The 25700-nt window shown below is 49.0% G+C and overlaps 1 protein-coding gene across 1 annotated transcript; it reads right to left on the reverse strand.

Moving 5' to 3' along the window:
• Nucleotides 1-25270, reverse strand: cry3a (cryptochrome circadian regulator 3a). Its single transcript, XM_004567611.4, has 15 exons — nucleotides 25103-25270; nucleotides 23022-23185; nucleotides 13981-14089; nucleotides 13731-13873; nucleotides 13395-13579; nucleotides 9770-9858; nucleotides 7888-8028; nucleotides 6757-7068; nucleotides 6310-6461; nucleotides 3336-3538; nucleotides 2838-2936; nucleotides 2627-2755; nucleotides 2449-2526; nucleotides 2248-2372; nucleotides 1-2024 (listed from the first exon to the last, which is right to left on the reverse strand). Exons 1-15 carry the CDS (start codon nucleotides 25127-25129, stop codon nucleotides 2016-2018), a joined length of 1965 nt encoding a protein of 654 aa, XP_004567668.1. The 5' UTR covers nucleotides 25130-25270; the 3' UTR covers nucleotides 1-2015.
• Nucleotides 25271-25700: the final 430 nt, after the last annotated feature.

Here is a 25700-nt window from a genome sequence, read left to right on the forward strand (position 1 = left end):
TTCAGTAGAAGAAGACTTTTATTGTGAAACAACAGGAAGTGAGTTATCTGAGTTTACAGTTGTGGGTGTGATTACAGTTTAAATACAGATAAATTAGCCCGGATTCAAACTCACATGAAGCCTGGTCCTTACTCATGTAACTGTACGCAAATACAGTGAAATTACCAGATGTTTACAAGTATTTACTCTGTACTTTACTACGTTTCCTGTGGGAAAAAAGCATATTTACTGTATATATTTACTCTGTAATGACATGAGAAATACTCGGGTAATCACACTGTAAACTCAAAAGAAAACAGGGTAACTGTAATGAAACTGCGCAGTAATAACAGGTGTGCGTATCTTTGTGTATGTGCAGATCTTTGTTTGTGTGTGTGTAGCTGGTGGTGCTAACATCAGCCACTGATGCTGCTGTGTGGATTTTATCATACATTCTCTGAGTGGGAGTGGCGGTGCTGGTGGAGGATCCCCACCCCCCTGGACGCCAGCGACCGTTTGTTTGTCGGCCATGAAGCAGATGTTGGGCAGATTTACAGTTTTAATGATCCCGAACAGCCGTGCATGCTTCACGTGTCCCTCCGTGCAGCGCCGCAGGAAACCGTGTGAGGAATGTTGTCTGTGACAGAATGAGGCTCGTTTGGGTCGCCCGTCTCAGCGCGTTGACTCAACTTAGTTTTTAGTCTTTTTTCCTTCATTTTTGTTTAGCAGGTTTTTGGTTTTTATAAGAAATCTTAGAAAAATGTGATGCCTTGGAGAGGAGTCTGAACGCAGCCATTAGCTCAACCACCACATCTGCAGAAGGAGGTGTGTGTGAGGGGAACAGAGAGGTGAAAATGTGACTGGCCAGGTCGGACCAAACACAAGTGCTAAAGCGCAGCGACCTCAGTAAAAATGTGGGAAAAGCTGCGAGGACGATGGTCCAACAACAGAAACAGAACAAGTCTCAGATCAGGACCTGAGTGTTCAGCCATGCTTCGCCTCCTCGTGCATGACGGCGTCACACAGAGGGCTAAACGACGCCACGGCACGAAGGCTCTAATCTAAGAACGTCACTGTAAACACGACTCAAAGACCAGGAACGGGCTCGGCTATAAATATATAGAGACCTCTGACACTTGTGACTTTAATGCATCCAAATTTCACTTGCATTCGATGTTAGCTGCCGATACGAGTGAGCACAAACCAGGCAGTCGAAGACGTTCCCACGAAGCCAGCGTCGGAAATAAAGGTAGTACGTGTAACATCCTGTTTTTCTAAACTGCTTTAAAAATGCTCAAAGTTAACTGGAGCATCACCAGGATGTGAAGAAACTCCACATCCAAAGCCCCAGCGTAGCGTGCGTGCGCATGTATGGAGCGGTGAGCCGCGCTCATTTACAGCGTGAAGACACGTGCTGGTGAAATGCTGCCCCAGGTGGTGAAAGGGGGAATCACAACCAGTGCCGTTAAGTAGGAGGTTTCGTGTTTATTAACCCGCTGCACCTCCAGTATTAAAAAAAGGCTTTATTTACACAGACAGGAAGTGAAGTTGGCAGGCTGCGTTTGGTGCTTCGGGTCACTCGTGTTACAGCTGCGCTCCTCTGGATGACCTCTTTGTTCGAGGCGTGGCTCGTGGGCGGAGCTTTAGCTGCGTTTCCCTGTTTAAGCCTGTTTGAGTAGAAGAAGACTCTCCGAAGCCTGTGACGAAGGCTCCGCGTCGTAGCCTGGCAGCTGCGTGGCGGTGGCTGCCGTTTAAGACAATAAAGTTTTTATTGGTTTATTTATTTTATTAGAAATAAAGTTTGAGGTCATTTGTTTCTTTGCACATTCCTCTGAGGTCAGAGGTCAACCGATTCGAGCCAACTGACACATTTTCACCTCTGTGTGTGCTCCCTGGGATTTTCTGTGTGTGAGGAAAAGTAGGAAGAGGAGGAGGCGCCTGTCTGGAGCTGCTGTGATTGGAGGACAGGCGGTGATGTCGGGCGTTCCTCTCTCTGCCGGCTCCATGGACTCCGCACGGTCTCTTCTCCATCTGCTCTAGGTTGCCTGCAATGAGACGAGACACACCTGGATTATTGGCAGGCAACCGAGCACGCCACAGGAGTTCTTCATATCTGCGGGGTGGAATGCCGCTCTCTCTTCCTGTTTCACACACGGCCTAAATTTCCCTCAACAAGGAATAAGTCCTGAAATACGGGATGCCTGGCTTTACGTGTCAGGACTGTTTTGGCAGCTTTTGGACAGAAGCTCTGCCGAGTGGTGGGCTGACCTCTGCGCTCTGTCGCTGCATCTTGTGCACGGAGCAGGACGCCGGCTCTTCTTCCCCCGACCCCTCACGCTCCGACTCGCGCTCCCGTTTCCCTGTGATGCCGCCCCGGGGGTGCAGGAGGAGTCCTGAAGGAAAAGGAGGAGAAAGGTCTGAGCCGAAGCTGACGTGAAACACTTCAAATGCTTCCTGCCCGCGGCGTACCTGGGTGCTGAGGCACAGCAAACTCGTGGTAGAGTCGGCTGCTGGTGTTCTGGCTGGTGTCTGGCACTGAGTGGTATCCTGCATCGCACACACACACAAACACACTATAAATACGACATCGTGCCACTAAACTGTGAATCTGACCTCAGTCCACACAGGAAGCTGCGGCGTCATGTACCATGCTGCTGCAGGCGCTGATGCTGCTGTCCAACGCCGCTGGGGCCGGTCTGTTCTTCGCTGTCAAAGTTGAGAAGGATGCTTCCGCTGCCATTTCCTGTTGGAACGGGGCTCCCCGACACTCCGGGCGCTGAAGACCACAGAAGAAGACGTGACTCAACAACAGAGCTGCCAGAGCAGCTGGAAGCTCGGACTGTGTCCAGAGGCCTTACTGTGTGAACTGTTGGTCCCTAGGTGCTGCTCTCCAGGGGAAAAGGCCATCATTCCTCCATTCCCGTTCCCGTGGGTGGACGGCACTGATGCCAGCAGACCTGAAAGACACACACACACTTATTACTCGTAACTTTGACAATTTGAAACTGTAATAAATCTGAACACTGCTGCTACACGTCACAGACATCAAACTACTGCAGGTTATTCCATCACATAAAACCTGTTTGGAGGAGAAAAACACTCCTGCAGAATAAAAACTAGGTTCAGCTTTGAATTCGTTTTTTTCATGTGCATCTCTCTTAAACTCCTGAAGCTACGACGACTCAAACCTCTGGAAAGAATCACATGAGTGTGTGAACTGAAAGTTTGCGCAGCACGAAGACAGAACTTGGCCTCATTAAATATTCTAAAGTTACTGATAGCTTTAGTTCCTGGAGCGACCGGGGCGTGCTGTGCTGTGGTTTAAGGCTAACGTTTCATGTTCTCTGATCTCGTACCCAGTCCTCTGTATCGGCTCAGCTGCTGGTAGATCTGCTTCATCCTCTCGATGTTGAGCCGGCTCGCCTCTGCGTGGTGCACCATGGGCTTCGGGTAATGGACTCCAATGATGCACTTGGCCGCCGCCTGCACAGACTCTGGAGCGTTCCACGGGTCGTAGATGAACTTAGCAGGAAAACCTCGGAGGACAGGTAAGTATCGTCTGGAAGCAGATGGAGACATTAGACATGCTGGCTTCTGTCAGCACGAGGAGGGGTACAAAGTGCATTGGGGTGGTGGTGATGCAGGGAGGTAAAGGGTTAAGAGGAAAAAATGTCATGTCTGAATGTTTCGGAGCTACCGTCTCAGATATGAGCTGAAATGTGTGTTTCCAAACTTTAGCTGCTGCTGTGTGAAGAGCTGGCTGAGGTTTAGGCCTGCAGCCGGAGCACGCTGGTCTGCAGCCCTTCGTGCTTACAAGTTTTAAGGAAGTCAGCTGCTGCAGAACGAAGCTACAAACAAGCACAACACTGCACAGTAAGGCTACAGGACATGAGTCAGAAGCACTGCGGGCAGTAACCGTCACAGGGCGCTCAGAGAGACGTTAATGCTGCCAAACGTGGTGGAAAACCAGGGGCTGTGGTCCCAACAACATTTACTGTGAGCTGGTGTGACGGCAGCCACGCCACGCACACGCAGAGCGACGCTGCGAGAGCCAATCAGACTGCAGCAAGAGGTCAACATCTCACAACGTGCAGAAGATTCCTTGGACTGTCGTGGAAAGAGAGCCACCTACCTACTGCGCTTGGTCCGACCTTACCGAGTCCGAGGAGGGGACACAGGCGGGGCGGAGGAGAGGGGCGAGTGGAACTGTGGGAAGCGGCACAGTGGGGGCAGGCAGCGGTGCGGCCGTGTGGACGCACGCGTGCTCGACGGACGGAGAGCGCCGTGTCGTTAGAGACATCACTGCTGATTGGTGCCGCTAGGAAGACGTCTACTGCAACACGCCATTAGAAAGCACAAAGTTTTGAGCCCACCCGCCCAACCCCTCCCACCCCACCTGGACCAGAGCTGGCGTACGGTGGAAAAGATCTGCCATCGAGCTTCCTGTCCGTCCATCGCTCAAAGCTCTTCTTCGGTTTCATTCCTCACAGCTGAACAGAAGAGGAAGCTGAAGTTCTCCTGAGAGCTCGCCGTTGATGACAGAAGTCCTCCACCGTACCTCCCAGCTCTGGCCCCACCCTCCCCCAACCTTACCCCACCTCCATCCCCTTCAAACAGCAGTGGACTGAGAAAAGAGCTCAAATCTGCCCCCCCTGCCCCTCTGACTGTGGTGGTTGTCTTTTAAGTGGTCAGTGGGCCCAAAGCCTCTGCTGACTGTCCTCTCCCATCGCCACAGCGCCATACTCTGGGCCGGCACACTAGGGAGCCCCCTCATTTCACCAAAAGGGACCACAACCCTTTTGCCAGGAAGATCCGCGACCTGCCGGCAGCACGCGAGCCGATGGAGGGCGGCGGGTGGCGTGGGCAATAAGGGCTTCCTCTTCCTGTCATGTAATCTTTGATGATGTAATCTTCAATCTGCTGTCCACATTTAGTGTCACGGCTTTGGATTTTCACCTCACGCCTACACTGGCAGATATGCAGACATCTTTAAACATAAAGGGTGGGGCTGACTCTCCCTGCTGCATGTGGCTGGATGTTGGATGGATGTGACTGGGTGGATGATGGTCGGGGAAAAGCCTAAGCCTAGCCATGCGAGGGCTGCTTATCCTCTGCAGTCAGATCTGTATCTCTGATCTCGGCCTGTTTTTTACCCTACGTGATGCACATGTGCACTAGTGATCCACGCCATGTGTCTGAGTGAGCCAGCCGCCGCTCCAGCTCCGCCTGAGCCGCAGGGCTGCATTCACAAAAGCAGAGCGCCACTGAACATTTCACAAAGGGCCTGATGAGGGGCTTTGCCCAGCGCCTGGACAGTGGACCGGCTCGCGTGGCACGGCGCAGGTAACGAGTACCGGCGCCAATCGTGCTTCACTGCGATGGCAGAGCTACAGCTGGTCCAACGCCTCTCCTCACTACCCTCCGTGGAATGCTTCATAACGCTCTACCTAACGAATGCAGGCGAGGCGTTTGCATTTCCCTACCAAGCGGTCAGAATCCCTTTTGACGAAATGAGACGCCACCGAGTCATAAACCTGCTCAGAGGGTGCCGCTGGGGCGCGAGTGCCTCAGGGCTGCACAGGTACATGAAACAAACCGCCATCAACAACGTCCATCCACGGCAGCCCCGGCTGGAAGCGCAGGCTGCACCTGGGTGGAGGGGCGAGAGACCGGCCAATCACCTTAAAAGCAATCAGCTACAATCTACGAAGGGGAGAGGGACCGCTGAACTTTCCCCCCAACCCCCAAAAATCACAAACAGAGTGGAAGGAGGGGGGAGGGGGGAGAGAGCAGCAGTAATGAACACGCTGCTGCAGGTACACGTCTACTGATGCATACATGTTCAGAGTCACTCACACACACACACACACACACACACACACACACACACACACACTGTGAGGTCGTTAGCATCCTGGATCCCAGACTAAGTGCTGAGGTGTGAACAGACAGCTACAAACAGCTGATGACACACAGACAAAGACGAGGAGGGAAGGACGCTGGTTTGTTGACTTACCCTAAGATCTGGACGTCCCCTTTATCCCCCCATCTCTCTCTCCCCCTCTGCTGTCTTCAGCTGACCTGTCCCTGAGCTGACTGTGTGTGAGACACTGACGTCATCAGTAACTGGCAGGTTCCATCAGGTGTAACAGGTGTTACTTTTAAAACAGGTAAATCTGTCTGTGCTTCCCCTGTGACTCACTGCTCTCCTCTGATGACCCTCAACGCTCTAATATCTGTGCAGTCCTGAGAGACAGAGGGAGGAAGGGCGCCAACCAGGTGCGGGCTCAGCTGTTGGCACCAAGGGGCGATAGAAGGAAAGGTACCCACCTGATGAAGTCCCCGTTGGGGTCGGTGCGCCGGCCGAAGCCCACGGGGCAGTAGCAGTGGAAGAACTGCTGGAAGAATGAACTGCAGGACAGCCACATCCAGCTGCCCGCATTCACGCTCCAGTCTGCATCCAGCAGCAGCTCCTCAAACACCTGCAGCAGGTAACCACAGCCCATTAAAACAGGAAGTGCAAAAATAAGCCGACACCTGAGTGAGTAACATCACTTTGTTTTAACTCGGTTGTTTTTATTCCTTAAGCATGAACGGAAGTTACTGGCAAACGTGCCAAAATAATAAGGCCGACACGAAGAAGGAAAAACACCTACGACATTAAACCCTGACGCACAAAAATAAAGGCAGTAATGCGGTCAGCTGTTCCCGTCTGATTCATCGGCATGTTTCAGTATCGGCACGTCACCGCACCATGACCGCTTCCCATGTGCTCACCTTCATTCCTTCCTCCCAGCTTATCCACAGGTCTCCTCTGGTGAGGAAGCAGGCCACGGCATGCCGGGCCAAGTGATGAATCCACCCCTCCTGCCTCAGCTGAGTCATGATGGCATCGATCCAGGGAAAGCCCGTCTTCGCCTCAGCCCACTTGGCGAGCGCCTCAGGATTTTTGTCCCAGGGAATGCGGACGCAGATGGGGTTTCCCTCCATCTTGTCGAAGCGTGGGTTGTTGGTGGCGGCGGTGTAGAAGAACTCGCGCCACAGTAGCTGTCCGTAGAGCGAGAGTGGAGGAGAGCTGTTCTTCTTCACCTGCATCAGTAGAAACATCACAAAAGCATCGGGTTAAAAGCGTTCGGGGGGGTTAACTCTTTCAACCTCGGCCATCGGTTTTATAAAAGTGTTTCACTTCAACGACGTTCTGTTGATCACAGCAGTCAGTCACCGTTCGACCGTCTCAGTGGGTTCAGCAGCACCGACCTGAGCCCAGCGGTGATGTCACCGCCCTTTCGGTGGGGCCTTCATGCCAATATTTCATCTCTGATGGTTCAGATCTGACCAATCAGATCACTGCATCTGGCAAGTGCACTCATAGCTCACACCTGCACTGATATGCAATGATCTGGAAATAATAAAATGATATTATTCCTCTTTGGGAATCGCCTTGTTGGGCCAAAAATCCCATTTCATGTCAAACTGCGTTATATTTGGCGTGTCTCATAGATTCACAGATAACGTGTTTGTGTGACAGCCTGCCTTCTTTAGTTTTAGCTTCTGATTCAAATGTGTTTGTAGTGTTAGGTTGTGTCTGCACACAACAGGCACAACCTAACACTACAACACTGGTTCAGAATGATTCAGAGGTCAGAGTTTAACATTACAAAGACCTCTGGACAACTGTTGCTCAAGAGCACTTCAAAGATTACAGGAACGTTTGTGAAGAAATGAGGGGTGGCTCAAGACTTTTGCACAGCATTGTCTCGTCTATGGAGTTCATTCGTACAGAAACAGAGTAGCAGATGGGCTCTGCTTCATACACGTCCATAAATGAGATCATCGCTGCGGTGCAGTCGCACCGATGCTTCGGGGCAGCACAAATATGCAACAGCAACGTGTGGGTCTGACGCAGACCTTGCGGTACAGGTCGGTGAGCTTGAAGTAGAAGAGGCGGCAGGAGAGGCAGCCGAAGCGCAGGTATGGGCTGAGGCCTGTTGGGCTGGCCAGCAGTGAGTTGGCGTTCATCCTCGGACGCTCGAAATTCGCCACCCACGCCTGGAGAGAGAGAGAGGGAGAGAGAAAGGAGGGGAAGTAAGACGGCCACGTTAAAGCATTCACCAAATCACAGGCGGCTGGTTTGGAAAGAAGCAGGGAGTGTTTCACATGTCTGTGAACCTGAACAAAAGACGTTTTCGGACAGACAAGAACATGACAAGAAAAGAAAGCGAACAGTGTTTGTTAGAGCAGGGCGATATGGCCAAAAATATTTATCACGATATATATTTGAAAATTTGCGATAACACGCAAGAGACAAAATACAACTCCACAACTTTACTAGCGCAAAAACCCATCCATTTATTTTCACTTAAACAAGCAGCTGTTTTTTATGTGCATTAAAGCTATATAAAAATTGAACAGTGCAAATGCAAATTCCTTGCTGAAGGTTTAACCAAAGGCCATTTCCAGTAGAAATGGGCTGACATATCCTGAGCATAACCATGTATAATATCCACCAAAGTTAAAAAGAGGTGCTTTGCAATATTAAACTGCAGTGTGCCAAATAAAAACGTCAAATACGTATTTTTTTGGACCATAAACTGCACGGGATTATAAGGCACATTAAGCGAAACAAAGCAGTCAGATGAATCAAACTTTATTCAACTCATTCTTCTTGCTTCTTCCACTTCTGTACCATTGATTCATTAATGTTGAATTCTCTGGCAGCTGCTCTATTCCCATGTTGTTGCAGTATATTAATGGCTAACCTGGTATTGTGGATGGATTATCTCAGTTGTTCTCCTGACTGAAGTTTGGTCCGTTTACAGTATCCTGCCATAGGATTGCATTTGTCTCTAACCATGATGAACCCTGAAGTTAACTTTTATCGAGTGGAAAAGTGTTAGCGTTCATCCTCCAGCTTCACTGTTTATGTTATGCTAACATAGCTGTGTCGTTAGCGATCACGTAGCACATCATTATATACCAGCTAGTCCAACTTCAGTAACCCTACAAGCGTCACTGCTGTTTAGTTTCCTGTCTTATTATATGTTGGAAGTGACAGCAGAGCTGTACGTTTGAATTTGTTCAGAAATCTCTCAGTCAGAACATGCTATATCATGTTTAGGTAACTAGCAAAACTAGCGAGCTAACTTCCGCTAACTTCCTGCTAGCTTCTAACTCCGTTAAGTGTAATAAATCCTGTTTTCATGGATGCCTGGATGTTAAACTTAACTGTTACACCTGGTAAAGCAGCAACGCTGATCATTTTATTAAAGATGAAAGAATTTAGACAGTTTTTTAACTCTGATGCCGCAGTGTTCATTTGACTTTAGGACCTGAAGAGACAGAGTTTAGGACCCAGATTACTCCCAGATTTACGAGCACCTTAGTCCGACAAATACGGCAATAACGACGGCCGCTTGCATGTTCCTTTCTCCCTTCTCATTCTCTGTCGCCGCCATGCTTTTTCGGCCATGTGCATATGAAAACAAAGGCCCTGCGCATGTGCATTTTACCCACATTCTATCGCCATATTTCATTTTCTTATCGTTGCCTAACATTGTACCGGTATTACCGTGAACGGTATAATATGGCCCAGCCCTACTAATGTGTTTACTGAAACAGATGAGTGCGCGTTTCTTCTGTTGTGATGCTGAAGATCTTTAATCTTCCCCATCAAAGATAACAGCCAATGAAAATAGGAGCTGCGTCACTGAGAAGTCCTCAGCGCTTCTGCTGAACGTCATCCCCTCAGAGCTTTCTATGACCACAGCCCACCATCAGCTGCAGTACCCACCTTTCTCTCCAGGTGGCGCTCTATCCTGGTAAGAGCCTCGGTCTCTCCTCCTGGCCACACGGCTGACGGCAGCCCCTCCGTGTCAAAGCCTGAAAGAGACGGTTCACCTTCATCATTGTCCTTAGCAGGTCAACCTTCCATAAACACACACAGCCAATCAGAACTCGGCACCCCACCCACCTGTCTCCCATCCCAGACCTGCTGGATTACCTGAACCTGCTCACTGTGCCTTTAAGTCACACCTGCACAGGTGAAATTTAAACCCAAGGTACTCAGAGACACAAAGAAATAAGCTTCGACTGGTTGTTGGTAATGGTGTTGTGGTTCTTTTTTGTTTCTTTTGTTTTGGTTTGTTTGTTTTTCCATAACTTGTGTATCTGCAAATATACACATTCTGTATTTTTCATATGAAAGAAACTATACTGTGGTGGGGCTTGCTAATTTCTTGTTTTTGATTTATAAGATAAGATAAGATAAGATAGAACTATTAATCCCTCGGGTGGGTTCCTCTGGGAAATTCGACTTCCAAAAAGCACAGCAACGACCGAAGTTACAGTATGTATGTTTTATGTATGTTTTGTTTTGTTTTGCTTTACTTCATATGTTTCATATGTTGTTTGTTTAATTTAAGACAAAAAAAATAAATGAATGAGAGGTAAAACTTGAGGGGGTAGGGACAAATAAGTGAATACTTCAGCCTACTCCTTTTCAAACAAATAATGGAATGATATTTTGTAATGATTGTGAAGCCACATGTTTGAAATGCTTGAAATAAAAATGAACTGAACTGAACTGACTAGTTCAGGAACAAAAGAGCGATGCTCCGTCATTCCACGACCGCGTGGGTAAACGACCCGTCACAACCCTGTGGGTAAATGACCTCGCCATGACCCCGTGGTTAAACGACCCTGTGGGTAAACAACACCGTGGTTAAATGACCCCGTGATTAAACTAACCCGTCACGACCCCATGGGTAAACGACCCCGTCATTTCACTTCTGTAACCTCTTGAGAACGAGCTCAGAGTAAACGTCTGATTGGTTTGAAAATAAAGACTGAAGATGATTTATTTTCATGTTTTATCACCAGAATAAAAAGTTCAATATTTCATTTCTGGACTTTATTGACGTTATTGATCAGATCTGCTCAGATGCGGCCCGTCAGTGAACCTGCTGTAGGATGAAGCAGAAACCGAACCCACCGTGTCCCCACCTGCCAAACCCGAGGACGACTCGGACTGAGAGAGCGGCGTGGGCCTGACGCTACGACTCGTGACAGATTCAACTCTGAGTGAGGAGAAGTCATCAACGAGCACCAGAAGTTACTTAATTGGGATCAGATTAGAGTTATATTGGGCAGGTGTGCATCACTCTACACGTGACCTGAGCGGCAGCTGTGAGTGGCAGATGGAGGCGGAGCTTTGTGGAGCAGCAGGTTTCTTTGAATGGGGAGCAGACTGAGGATCAGCACGTTCATTCAGGAGCACAGAGCTCCTTAAATGTCTCAGGGTCAGGTGCTCCACAGCAGGTGCTCCACAGCAGGTGCTTGCATGAATGGACAGAGACAGATGGCTTCACCCGACTCAGAGCTTTAAATTAGAGAGCAGGTGACAGGTTTGGGGTTTAATTATGGGAGGAGTTCTTCTTTCGGCATCAATCAGCTGACTGCAGTTTCTCCTTAAAGCTGAATGAGTCCAGAATCAGATCCACCAGGCTGGAAGCTCTTTTCCTGCGTTTAAAACAGCTCCAGCAGAGGGCGCTGCAACAAGTGTTTCATGTCTGTTTGTGGAGCTGCAGAGGCCTTCGCTCAGGCTCGGTGCCCGGGTCACACACAGGAACAAATAAAATATGACAATGAAGTCGAGGGACTCAGCAGAGAGGACAACTAAGCCAAAGCCCTGTTTGGGGTGGGCTGGTCCCTGTCGTCTGAGAAACAAATCAGTGTTTCAAAGTGAAAAAAGTTTCAGCCAAATATCTTTTATATTATTTCACTCCAGACACTCATCCAAAGCTGATGTGTGTCATCAGCTTTGGATGAACGTGCAACACTCAAGAGCTTCAAGCGTCACAGCTTCACTCAGGAGCCACGTTTAAGGTCTCCTGGCCCTTACTTTGATTTTAAAACTCTCTGGGACAAAACCTGCAGGTGTGAAAGCAGCAGCTGACTGACGGACGCTGTGCAGGAACGCCATCAAACTGCACCGAAGCTGTGATGCACACAGCTGCCACAGGGGGCGCTGCAGGCCTGCTCAGCTACACTCAGTGTGAGAGAGTGTGCGTATGTCTGTGAGAGTGTGTCTCTGTCTGTGAGAGTGTGTGTGTCTGTGTGTGTGTGTGATTTGATCATTGGTCGATTTTTATGGGCTCAAATTGTAGTCATAAATATTTTGTACTTGTAAATCAGGTTTGTATGCGTAAAAAGAATTTGTGTGTGTGTGTAAGCAATACGCGTGAAACTCTATTTTTCTTCCTTTCATCTGATTGGTCAATGTCATGTCAATCACAAATTTAACAGTCCAATCAGAGAACAGATGGGTTTGGCTGTTGGAGGGGTTCTTTTTTTGAACTGCAGGTCCTTGAAGGGTGATACAGTTTGAAGCTGGAGGATCTCTGTATAAATATCCGATAGCAGTCAGGTCCCCTAACTTTCCGCAGCTGTTGAAAGGATAAAGTTGTGCTATATCAGTGGTTAGAAACACCATCATTACTTTAGGATTAGTTTAACACAAAGTCAGGGCTGACCCGGGACCATGGCTGTGAGTCACAATGCGCAGCATGAAGGTCCTTTCACATCGGACGTAACATGTGCTGCTAATGCTAACTGCTAACTAAAAGCAAAGGATCCAGAATTTGTTGCGCTGGCTGCTGAGCTCTGTGGGGTTTTACCTGTACTAGATGCACCTGCTCCTTGTCGTTTCTATCTCTGACTTTACGTCCTCTACAAGTGTTTCAGTTTTTTTATCTTCAAATGTTCAATAAAAACATGTATGCTAATTCAAAACAAAGAAAGCTTTGTAACTATCCCCACTAGTGAAGACTGTCATTTCCACAGCACTGCCTGCCCCCCTGAGGTCTGCAGCACTGTTGAAAAGGCTCTGGAGGTCCTTTTATTAAGCACGTAAACCTGTGACACAAAAATCACCAAACTCGGACCGCCACAGACAGAAAAAGCTGGGCTGGCATGTAAAAGGGCATTTACTCCCTTCAAGGACCTGAAGCTCCATAAAGCACCCCTCCAATAGCCAAACCCATCTGTTCTCTGATTGGTTTGTTAAATTTGTGATTGACATGACATTGACCAACCGGATGAAAGGAAGAAAAGTAGGGTCAAAATTCATACTTGTAACCTGAAACTTCAGTGCAGAATTTCACACGTATTTTTTGGCCACACACAGATCTTTTTTACGCACACACAAATTCTTTTTACACATATAAATCCTGATTTACAAGTACAAAATATTTATGACCACAATTTGAGCCCATAGATCTTCGCCTGTTTGTTGTTGGATTTTGGTTTTAGGGCGTGGATGAATAAGTACACGGAGATTCTGATTGGTGCTTCAACTACGAGAAACGCTGTCGGCCATCTTTGTGGTTGTTTTCTCGTGAGTGTGTTTGATTTCTCACCAAGCTCCTCCAGCGAGGGGACGCCGTACTTGTCCCCGTGGTCCTCAAGGACGGGCGTGACGCAGTGCCCCATCAGTGTGTCCGTCAGCATCTCCACAGGCATCTCCGGAGGATCCAGCCGGCTGATCAGAGTCTGGAAACGCTTGTAAGTGAGCGGAGGCTGCCCGCCGTTCAGCTCGATGATCCTGCGGAGAAGCAAAGAGGAATCTCATGACACATGACCGTGATCATGTGACCTCAGGCTCCATGACGGTTTGAAACAACCCTCCCTGAATGTCCTTACAGCGTCGCTGTGTTCTCAAGGGTCCGCGCTGTCGTTAAATAAAGCTCACTCACTTGTCAAGGTCATACAGGGTGTGCGATATTTTGACGATGACCTCCACGCCCGCCTCCATGGCCAGCTTCTTGATGGCGGCGTCTCTCTCCTTCCCAAAAGGCTCTGAGTCGTATTCAAAGGTCAGCCGGGAGATCTTCCACTCCTGAGAAACAGAGAGAGAGGATTCCCAACAGGCTGCAGGAGCAGCAGAGCAGAGCGCCCTGGTCACATGTCTGCCCTAACCCCGGAGTAGGATTTCCTGCATCTCACCTTAAAGAGCCGCGGGAACACGTTGGCTGGTTGGCCCCTGATGACGAAAAGGCGAGAGTTGAGCTTGCGAAGGCTGGCGTCCAGATCCTCCAAACACTGGAGAAGAAACCTGAGGAGAGACAGGAGGACAGAAACGAGATGCATGACAAAGCGAAAATCATTGACCCTCATCTAGGACGGGAACCCAGGGATTCCCAACACCTGCGCCCCTGCCCCGCTGGGCCGCGAAGCTGGAAATGCCCTCTCAGAGTTATCCACTACAAAAACACTTTAGTAATAATTACAGCTCACAGGAAGATGCTGGATCCTACAGGTGAAACTCGCGCTTTTAAAACCCGACCCAGATAAAAATCATTTCGCTGTAATGAGACAGGCTATGATCCACAAATCCTCTCAGCTGCCCCCTCTAGGGGGCGCCACAGCGAAACCCTGAGAAGTTTCTTGGTTTTTGGAAAAGAAAGCGTGCATTCATGTGTGTAGTGTCTGAAGCTGATGAGCTCTGAGGGCGTGCTGGGGTTCTGATCAGGTGTGACTGCAGGTCCAACAGACCAGACAGAGTCTGATCGTTACAGCTCCGTCCCCCCGTCTGACCCCATCGTTAAACCGCCAAAGCTCTGCCTGCTCCCAATCTGTGTGCGGCGGCACGTGAGCGCCTGCACACACTCAGCCAGGAGGTTTTATAATCACCGTCTGCTCTTTTTATAGCTCGGTTCAGTCTGCAGCCACTCGGGCCTCCGAGCAACATGATGCCTGATTTCAGGAGAATAAACCGGCCCGACGTTGACTTTACAACGAGCGCAGAAACGGCTCGACCAAGGCCGCAAAACCAGCGCAGTCATCAGATTCAGTCAGTCAAACGCAAAAGTCCCCCGGACCTGATGTCCAAGAACGACTGTGAGCGAGCTAAAGACGACGGTGCTCACACAGCACAGCGCTGTGGTTTCTCTGCAGTCGGCGCTCATGTGTGCAGGGACTCAGAGGCTCAGTGCAGCCCTCAGTGTGGCCTCCGTTATTCTGTGCCTGAATCCATGGAAGTGAAACACGTTCTGATCACTGAGGTTTCTGCGTTTTCAGATGGTGAGAATAAAGAGGACAATGACCAAAACAGTGAAGAGGCTACGAGCCCGAGTCCTGACCCTGAGCCACGCGTCTGCAGTCACAAAGACAAATGGCAGAACGGCGCCCCCTGGAGGAGGAACACTGACAGTAAAAGACTGTTCTGAGGAAATCCTCATTTCCATCTGACTGGATGAAAACCAGCCAGACGCTCGGCTCCTTCGTGCCATCAGCTGTTATGTGTGCACACGTGAGCACCCTCATGAGCGTACACGTGCAGAGAGTGAACCTGTATGACCACGTGCACTCAAGCAGGCTGGTATCTTTGATGGGGAAGCTCGCACTGCTGCTCACGTACATGCTGGTGAAAACACAGGGAGGCGCTGTGTGTGTGTCACTGTATGTATGTGTGTGTGTGTGTACAGCCATCCTTATATAACTGTTCTGGCCTACATCTGTCAGAGCAGACACACTCAGCTTCGACCGCTCCACAACACAATCCCTTAGCCCAGTAACCTCATTCCTGTCGCACACACACACACACACACGCGTGCACACAGAGACACACACACCTGTAATGAGTCACAGGCTGAATCGAGAGCAAATAGAAACACTGTCCTGACTGGATGAATTTGGTGCTTTGACACTTTCACGCAAAACCTTCAGGATAATTATCATGAAATAAATCCAGACGTTGTGTTTTCCCTGATTCCTTCAGCACGAGTCACTCTGCAGGCTCACACTTTAACACTTCAGAAGATCTGATCAGCTGGAGGCCTGAACGGCTCACAAACTGTAGAAACCTCATCAGGTGTTGGAGCTTTGTGCGTAACATCATTGTTGTCCAGGAGGTGTGAGTTTTAGAGCATTTGTTTCTCTGTCAGCAGTAACAGGAACACAGACACTACAGGAAGTCAGGTGACAGAGTGAACTCTGACCTGATCACTCTCATCCTCCATAGTCCGCTCAACGCCACAAACACGTTTAAGAGCACAAAGACCCTCCCACTGTGTTTGGGTGGGCTCATGTGCTGTAGTGCGTTGGCTGTATCTCTCCAGCTCTGGTTGGAGTTCCCAGGCTTGGTTCAGTAAGGATGAATTGTTTCAGAAATCTCTCAGTCAGAACATGCTATATCATGTTTAGGTGGAAGCTAGCGAGCTAACTTCCTGCTAACTTCTAACTCTGTTAAAAGTAATAAATTCTGTTTTCATGGATGTTAAACTTAATTGTTACACCTGGTAAATGGCCTGTATTTGTATAGCGCTTTTACTAGTCCCCCCTAGGGACCCCAAAGCGCTTTACACACCCAGTCACCCTCACATTCACTCTCACATTCACACACTGGTGGAGGCAGCTACGGTTGTAGCCACAGCTGCCCTGGGGCAGACTGACAGAAGCGAGGCTGCCATACAGTTTGTGACGCCGCAGTGTTGGTTTGACTTTGGGACCTGAAACAGACGGAGTTTAGGACCCAGATTACTCCGCGAGGCTCCAGACTACGGCAGCTGTAATGCTCCGACAAGCAATCAAGCGGTGCAGCTTCGTAGCTTAGCAACGTCATACTAAAACATTTTTGACAGCTCTGCGTGTCGTGTGCTACAAAATCGGTTCGTGGTCAGTAAGCACAACCAGAATTCACACATAAGGCTCACTGTTGATTTGTGAGAAAATTAAAGGATTTTAAGTGCGCCTTATAGTGTGTAAAGTACGTTCTACAGAAGATATGATATGGATTTTAGGCCATATCGCCCAGCTCTACGAGCACCATCACAGACCTGAAACAGATCAGGACTCATTCTGGAAAGCTTCGCAGCCCATAAACAGCAAGTCCAGTTTGACAGTATGGCAGCTGTGTTTGACGAGTAGAGCTCGCTGGCTCTTCATCAGGGAGAGGGAGACTCAGGCCTGATGGAGTAGCCGCCAGCCTCGCTCAGAGGGAATGCTCGGCATGCCCGACGCTTACGTAGTTTAACAGACTGTTATTTAGTTTGATGCTCCTTTATCTTTTCCTGCTCCTCCAGCATCGATCAGCTGTGTGTACGATTGAATAAGAGCCACGTGGGAAAGCCTCCCCTCATGTAGGTCACCATCACATAACCGCTCATAAGTTTACCGCACTGGCACACTAACCTACATGTCTGCACAGACTCTCACATTTCCCTGAAAATGGCAAAATATCTGGTCCCACATTAACAGGCCACTGCTCAGCCTCTGCACTCACACGGCGCTGGTGCACGCTGACTGCTCCGCCTCTTCGGTCCTTCGCCAACCAAGCAGAACCAGAACCGAGCGGGAAACTTGAGCACGTTCGAGGACTTTGAAAACAAGTGTCTGAGCCTCTTACTGTGAGGATGATGGTAATGTCAGAAAAATCTCCATGATCGTCAGAAAAATAAAAGCCTGTAACAGAAGCGTATCGGTAAAAATGAGTCCATATACAAAATGTGACACTTTCTTTACTGTTTATAGATTTAATCTTAGGAAGACCCCCCCCCCAAAACGTCCACTTACATCCTGGACTTTTAGGGATGGCGTGACTTTTTACACACATTGAGATATAAAGGGAACTTTAACATGAGCCAGTTGTGACTGATTAATAAATACAAAGAGGACTGTAGTTAAATGAAAGCTGCAGAACGGGTCGTGGATGTGCCGGTGGGTTTCTGGCTGAGCACAGCAGGGGAGGCAAAGCTGAACACAGTCCAGAGAACCAATGCCAACAAATAAAGAGTGAAATGTGGAGCAGAGCAGCAGCAGAGCAGCAGCAGAGCAGAAGTGAGCTGAAGAGGAGGAGAGGAGCCACGGAGGAGCAGTGTGAATGAGACGCTGCAGGCTGGTGAGTGTGAAATCTCTCAGCAGCTCAAGTGCATAATTCAAGCTATGGTGGCTGCTACAGGACAAACATGTTTTAGTCTGACACGTTAAACTTGGCCCTTTAATGACCACCGGCGTGCTTCTGAATCTGGATCCACCCCCAAGTGTTTTTCCCGGCTGTGTGGGCTGGCAGTCTGCTGTTTACCTCAGCTGTCAATATGCACGTGAGCAGCGTCCATCTTTCTTTACACAGTCAGAAGCTCACTTCTGACCAATGACAGCGATACTGAGGTGTGCTTTTGAGGACTCGCTGAATCAGTAAGCACTATTGTTAGCCCGCGCTAGCCTCTGTTCGCCCGCGCTAGCCTCTGTTCGCCAGCATTAGCCTCTGTTTGCCCGCGCTTGTCTCTGTTAACCAGCGTTAGCCTCTGTTCGCCCGCGCTAGCCTCTGTTCGCCCGCGCTAGCCTCTGTTCGCCCGCGCTAGCCTCTGTTCGCCCGCGCTAGCCTCTGTTCGCCCGCGCTAGCCTCTGTTCGCCCGCCCGCGCTAGCCTCTGTTAACCAGCATTAGCCTCTGTTTGCCCGCGCTTGTCTCTGTTAACCAGCGTTAGCCTCTGTTCGCCCGCGCTAGCCTCTGTTCGCCCGCCCGCGCTAGCCTCTGTTAACCAGCATTAGCCTCTGTTTGCCCGCGCTTGTCTCTGTTAACCAGCGTTAGCCTCTGTTCGCCCGCGCTAGCCTCTGTTCGCCCGCGCTTGCCTCTGTTCGCCCGCGCTTGCCTCTGTTCGCCAGCATTAGCCTCTGTTAGCTGGCTTTAGTGAAACTGTTGGACTCGGACTCTTACTGAATAAACTTTCATAGGATTTGAGAATATAATCAAACTGTTTATTGGGGGAAAGAGTGACTTCTACGATACTACAGCCGAATATTAGCTGTTATAATGTTAAATCGTAACCAGCAGTGGTTGTTCAGCTGGCTCTCTGGAGACGTTTTATCCAGATGTCTGTGCAGGCTCGTCATCCAGGTCATGGGGGTCTAAGGAGCTGCAAGAGAAAGTGACTGGACTTCAAGTTTCTTGAAGACGTTTAATCCAACAATAAAATATATGATCCTTTAGTCTGAAGATGGCACACAAAGCCTACAACCTCTTCTCCATCACCTCTGCTGGATGGTCAACGTTATTAGTGAGAAGGGAGATGTCCTTCAAATATGGTGGGGGAACATGGCGGCTTCCACACACTGCCAAGTATTTTGCCTATATTAAATATACGTTGAATGAATGAGTTTGTTGGGAGAATAATTACACACTAATCTATGTATAATTATGAGCACAGGATCCTTCTTCTCTTAAATATGTGATTGACACATGTTTGTTATAATCTGTGTTTATTGGTGGAAAATATAAAAACCTTTATGATCTGTAAAGAAGTCGTTTGTAAAACTGATTTAAGTGTTTATTCTGTCAAATCTTAGGACGTTTCAGCTTAGTCTGGTTTGTTTAAGTGAAGCTTGCAGCACAGATTAGATCTGGGTTAACAGTAACCTACATCTCAGGCAGCTCTCTGGTTTCAGCGTATGTTATCCAACGTGATCGTCTCTGACCTCTATACGAAGTCCTGCAGCACACAGAGGATGTGGGTCGGGAACACAGAAAGCTTCAGAGGGTTCTGTTCCATCAAGTTTACTTTCAAACATGCTCATTCAGGAGACGGAGCCATTTAATCCCGGTGTGACTCGAGGTTTCAGGTAAAGATAACGAAGCTAATGGGATGATGGGCTGCCATCACAGAGCTGCAGGTGTCACAGCAGCTGAACAGACATCTGCTGGCTCTCATTCATCTTCTCCCAAAGCAGGACATTAAAGCTCAGAGCAGCTCATAATAGAAGGCTTCAGCGACGGCGCACTTCTAAGCCACGGTCTGCAGATTTAGTTTAAGACGCGAAAACAAAACCTCAACAAAATAAGCTTCTCCCTTCAGAGTCCACATCCCCTCAGCTGCAGCACAACCCTGCGAGTCCTTCTGCTTCTCCTCCCCTTACGACTGACTCAGAAAAACCTTAAATGTGTTTGTTGGTCACATGAACAGAAATGGCAGGAAAATGCAGATTTTAGCTGTAACAACACAAACTCACTGCTATTCCCTCTGCTGCCCCACCGGGAATCCTTTGGAAATTCTCCAGGTTTTCATCCCAGGTCCCTGCATCATGTCTCAGATTCAAGGCAGACTTTGATGCCACGCGATCATAAAGTGAATATTCAACACAGGAAAGTACGACAGCTTTAAGAACTGGTGTCTGAAAATAAGAATAAAACCTGTCTCACTGGCATCAAGCACACTATCAGGGCAACCGTGGCTCAGGGCGTTGGGAAGCTCAGCTGTAACCGGAAGGTTGCCGGTTCGATCCCCCTGCAACACACTTCACCTACTGGTGTTGGCCAGAGGGGCCGATGGCGCGATATGGCAGCCTCGCTTCTGTCAGTCTGCCCCAGGGCAGCTGTGGCTACAACTGTAGCTGCCTCCACCAGTGTGTGAATGTGAGAGTGAATGAACAGTGGAATTGTAAAGCGCTTTGGGTGCCTTGAAAAGTGCTATATAAATGCAATCCATTATTACAGGGAGTGCAGAACTATTAGGCAAATGAGTATTTTGTCCACATCATCCTCTTCATGCATGTTGTCTTACTCCAAGCTGTGTAGGCTCGAAAGCCTACTACCAATTAAGCATATTAGGTGATGTGCATCTCTGTAATGAGAAGGGGTGTGGTCTAATGACATCAACACCCTATATCAGGTGTGCATAATTATTAGGCAACGTCCTTTCCTTTGGCAAAATGGGTCAAAAGAAGGACTTGACAGGCTCAGAAAAGTCAAAAATAGTGAGATATCTTGCAGAGGGATGCAGCAGTCTCAAAATTGCAAAGCTTCTGAAGCGTGATCATCGAACAATCAAGCGTTTCATTCAAAATAGTCAACAGGGTCGCAAGAAGCGTGTGGAAAAACCAAGGCGCAAAATAACTGCCCATGAACTGAGAAAAGTCAAGCGTGCAGCTGCCAAGATGCCACTTGCCACCAGTTTGGCCATATTTCAGAGCTGCAACATCACTGGAGTGCCCAAAAGCACAAGGTGTGCAATACTCAGAGACATGGCCAAGGTAAGAAAGGCTGAAAGACGACCACCACTGAACAAGACACACAAGCTGAAACGTCAAGACTGGGCCAAGAAATATCTCAAGACTGGTTTTTCTAAGGTTTTATGGACTGATGAAATGAGAGTGAGTCTTGATGGGCCAGATGGATGGGCCCGTGGCTGGATTGGTAAAGGGCAGAGAGCTCCAGTCCGACTCAGACGCCAGCAAGGTGGAGGTGGAGTACTGGTTTGGGCTGGTATCATCAAAGATGAGCTTGTGGGGCCTTTTCGGGTTGAGGATGGAGTCAAGCTCAACTCCCAGTCCTACTGCCAGTTTCTGGAAGACACCTTCTTCAAGCAGTGGTACAGGAAGAAGTCTGCATCCTTCAAGAAAAACATGATTTTCATGCAGGACAATGCTCCATCACACGCGTCCAAGTACTCCACAGCGTGGCTGGCAAGAAAGGGTATAAAAGAAGAAAAACTAATGACATGGCCTCCTTGTTCACCTGATCTGAACCCCATTGAGAACCTGTGGTCCATCATCAAATGTGAGATTTACAAGGAGGGAAAACAGTACACCTCTCTGAACAGTGTCTGGGAGGCTGTGGTTGCTGCTGCACGCAATGTTGATGGTGAACAGATCAAAACACTGACAGAATCCATGGATGGCAGGCTTTTGAGTGTCCTTGCAAAGAAAGGTGGCTATATTGGTCGCTGATTTGTTTTTGTTTTGTTTTTGAATGTCAGAAATGTATATTTGTGAATGTGGAGATGTTATATTGGTGTCACTGGTAAAAATAAATAATTGAAATGGGTATATATTTGTTTTTTGTTAAGTTGCCTAATAATTCTGCACAGTAATAGTCACCTGCACACACAGATATCCCCCTAAAATAGCTCAAACTAAAAACAAACTAAAAACTACTTCCAAAAACATTCAGCTTTGATATTAATGAGTTTTTTGGGTTCATTGAGAACATGGTTGTTATTCAATAATAACATTATTCCTCAGAAATACAACTTGCCTAATAATTCTGCACTCCCTGTATTAGCAGTTTCTGCGTGGACTCTAAACTCCATCTTTTATTAATATTTATTCATTTTCATTAGTTTGAATGAAAAATGTCCGTCTGGGAATTTCTGGAAAGTTTCTGGAAATCCATGAGAAACAGTCACAGAGCGTCACCCATGTGCACTTCCTGTCTCGATGCCGAAACTGCTGACCAGTTTACACTTTTAGCATTGCAGTCAGCTGGATACGAGCGGGTCACTGCCTTCAGGGTGGATCGTGCTGCGCGGCGACCACGAATAGCAGTTCAACCCCGCCGGTCTGCACGTGAAGCCAAGCGGCGAGCAGCTTGGTCTGACCACACGCAGCCTGGACAGCGATCCTCTAACCTACTTCTGCTGTAACCTGCTCATCGCGCCGGCTGACCTCCTTTCCTGGGATTATGCAGAAGTGAGCGACTGTGAAAGCAGCTGAGCGGGTGTCTCCGGGTGAAACCCGGCGCAGAGAGACCACCGACCCATGGAAAAAAACGTCTGCCGTTAAATAAAACTCATGTGACTGACATCAGAGAAACGCTGACATCATGCTGCGCCTTAAGGAACTGCAGCTTCGCCCAGCACCGGTCTGCTCATTTCCTCCTGCTGGACTCATAACGACAGGACCACCAGATCGTCATGGAAACATGTCAAGTTTGTCAAACGCACGCGGAACAACGAGCAGCATGATTCCAACACCTCTGCTGTTATCAGGAAGGATAAAGAGGTGATTTCTGTCCTTACTGAAGAAACAGCGAGATGATGCTCCGCAGAGAAGCATGAAGTGCTCCTAAACAACACGCCGCTCTCTCGCCGTGTGTTTCTCAGTAAAGACATGAATGATGGAAAAACAGAAACTATTTAAAAACATCCATTTTAAACTCAGTTTCAGCATCAGATCATTTGAAGTCCAGTTAACTTTAATGGTTAAAATCGCGTCCTGATAGGACTCAATAACAGATTAATAACTGATAATCTGATTGTAACTTAAATCCTCTTACCTCCACCTGTTGACCCCGACGTTGGACGAGCCCGCGAACCACGGGTCCAGGAAGTAAACGCACCGCACCGTGGACGCCCCTTGGACCGCCTCCCGCAGAGCTGGGTTGTCGTGGAGACGGAGGCCCTTCCGGAACCAGTGGATGGAATTTAGGGCCATTTTATTCTGAAAGGAAAGAGGAAACAGGAAGAAGCTTCGGTGAGTCTACTGAACCGAGCGGTGGGAGGCGCGTCTCGGCGAGCAGTGGCGTGGGATGGGCCCACAATAGAAGCAGGCTTTTACTTTCTGCTGTGGGTAGAAACAGTCACAACAAGCTCAAAGCACAAGGTTAAAAAATCTTCAAACCTTTTCCTGTTTCCTCACTTCCTGTCGTACCTCATAATCTGATATTGAGCTCGGTGAGTGCAGCTCACTCATCACAGAGTTCTACAACCAATCAGACTAAAGAGCTGAAGGACGGGCAGCACCGACCCCCTCCATCGCACCTGTCCCACAGGTGCTCGCAGGATCTGTCAGCTGCGAGAGAAACGGTGAGCAGAGTGTTTACCTGCTGAGAACTTAACCCGATTACTGACACTGAAACATCAAAGCAGCAGGTGAGCTTTACCTGCAGCGCGGACAACTTTTACTGCCTTTTGTTTCGTCTGAGCTCGTCTTCAAAGGTGAACTCGCCGTGCTCAACAAAAACTCAGCGCCTCGAAGATTCACGACAGACTCAGAGCGCACACAGAGCTGTGAGACATGGACGCACGGTTAGCGTGTGGTGTTTGTCTCCACACCTGGACGTTTGCTGCACACCTAACACTGCACACCTGTTTATCACACACACGCCATTATTTAGAATGTGATGTAAACAGTGTCATCAGCGTGGAGGAGATATTTCAACCAATCACCAGCTGGAGGCTCGCTTCAGAGGTTGAGTCGTAGTGTGGTGGGCTCATTTTCACTGAGGACACAGTTTTACAAAGATGCGTTTCTTTGTTTTTTAAATATTTTGAGTGTTTTTTTGTTTTGTTTTTTACTGTTCTGCATGAAAAACATACAGACGACACCAAACACCAGAAAACAAGAGCAGCCAATCATCGCTCAGTGAGTCCAGACTGCTTCCACGCAGGCTGATTTGAAATAAACGTACAAAGACAAAACTTATTGAGGTCAGATGACAAGCCAAGCTGTCCCCTCCCCCAGCTTTAAGCAGCATCATCACACTTTCAATATCAAGAATATTAACAATGATGACGACACTCCCAGGGTGCACCTGGGTGAGGGAGTGCCGCTGGGCTGCAGGTCGGAGCTCCTGCTGCTCCTCCTCCAGATGTCCCAAACACACTAGATTATAATCTGAGCCTGGTCTGTAAACTTTCCAGCTGTGCTGCGGGTCTGCACTATGTGCGGCTTCAAGGATCATCTCTGGGGCGAACCTCCTCCTGTGCAACCCGCAGCGCCGCTCCGACTTCTTCCTAACAACAACACAAACTTCCCACTGACCCACTTTCCCCCCGACTCAATCAAACCATCAGCACACCGACCCCCGATCAGCACACCGACCCCCGATCAGCACACCGACCCCCGATCAGCCAGCACAGGAAGCTGCTGGTTCAGAGATCAGCTGTGGGATCAATCCTGGGATCCAGGTTGTGACGACTGCGGTCAAAGCTCCGCTCTTGTGATTAGTCGGCGGATCTCAGACGTTTCTGACCTTCAGGATGTCCAGCGGCTCCAGCCTGAACTTCTCATCCTCACACTCAGCCCACGCGATGAAGATGAAAACATAAACGCTGAAGCTTTCGGCACGCCAACAGGCTGAGATGCGTTCACGGACCCTCCAAATGGAAATTAGGTCACGGAGTTTTTTTGTGAATGGGCTCTCCGCCTCAGCGCAGCTCCGGCTGAATAAAACCGGTGCGAATCCAAACCACATCCACCTGCCCCTCACACACCGGGGAGACCCCCCACACACCTGCCCGGGACGGCACACCCGATACGGCCCCAGAAACGGGGTCACCGGAGCGGAGCTTATGTAACCGGTGGCGCTGTATACGCCGACCTCCGTCTCCCCCCAACCCGCACCCACCCGCTCACCTTGTGCTGGCTCCCCGGAGGTGACATCTATGTGAGGCACAGGGACGGGAGCATGTCTTCGGGCAGAGCGGGGAGCTGTGCCGGGGTATAAGTGTTTGCGCGCTGGGTCCCTCTGACTGTCTGCACCTCGAGCCGCTGCTGCGCTACTTTGTTTCATAACACTTTGGCTCAGTGCGCATGCTCCGCCCTCTTACCCACAGCTCAGGCTGCGTTCATGGAACGATGGAAAAAAAGTGCACCGAGAAAATAAATGATTAAAGTCATAAAATAAATGAGGGGTGGTCATCAGGAGGAGCTGAAGAGACGCTGCAGAAGCTGCCCAGACTCAAAGACTCCAAGTCAGGAGGGTGGATTTCTACAAAGGAGTGTCTTGTTGTCTTGTGATGGACAGGTGCGAGGTTATCGACGGTTCCAGCCTCGTACAATAACGATGCTGTATTACACACCACATCAGTTAGTTTCACACGAGGCGTTTATGGAGGACACAGCAGCTCGTCCTGAAACCACAGCTGTCATCTCCACATTTCCACTAATACGCCGTCGTCGTATTCTTTCCTACGGCACTGGAATGCAACACAAGCACTGTTGAACGCGCATG

This window comes from Maylandia zebra, linkage group LG20 (assembly GCF_041146795.1).
Source record: "Maylandia zebra isolate NMK-2024a linkage group LG20, Mzebra_GT3a, whole genome shotgun sequence".
In the NCBI taxonomy this organism is placed as follows: Eukaryota; Metazoa; Chordata; class Actinopteri; order Cichliformes; family Cichlidae; genus Maylandia; species Maylandia zebra.

What these genes read in the sequence shown, in the direction of transcription:
- cry3a (XM_004567611.4), bottom strand. Translation starts at nt 25,129, where the DNA reads ATGTCACCTCCGGGGAGCCAGCACAAG. An exon ending in TGTTCCCGCGGCTCTTTAAG is followed by an intron (nt 13,874 to 13,980) that starts GTGAGATGCAGG and finishes TCTGTTTCTCAG; the next exon opens with GAGTGGAAGATCTCCCGGCT. An exon ending in TCAGCGCCTGCAGCAGCATG is followed by an intron (nt 2,527 to 2,626) that starts GTACATGACGCC and finishes TGTGCGATGCAG; the next exon opens with GATACCACTCAGTGCCAGAC.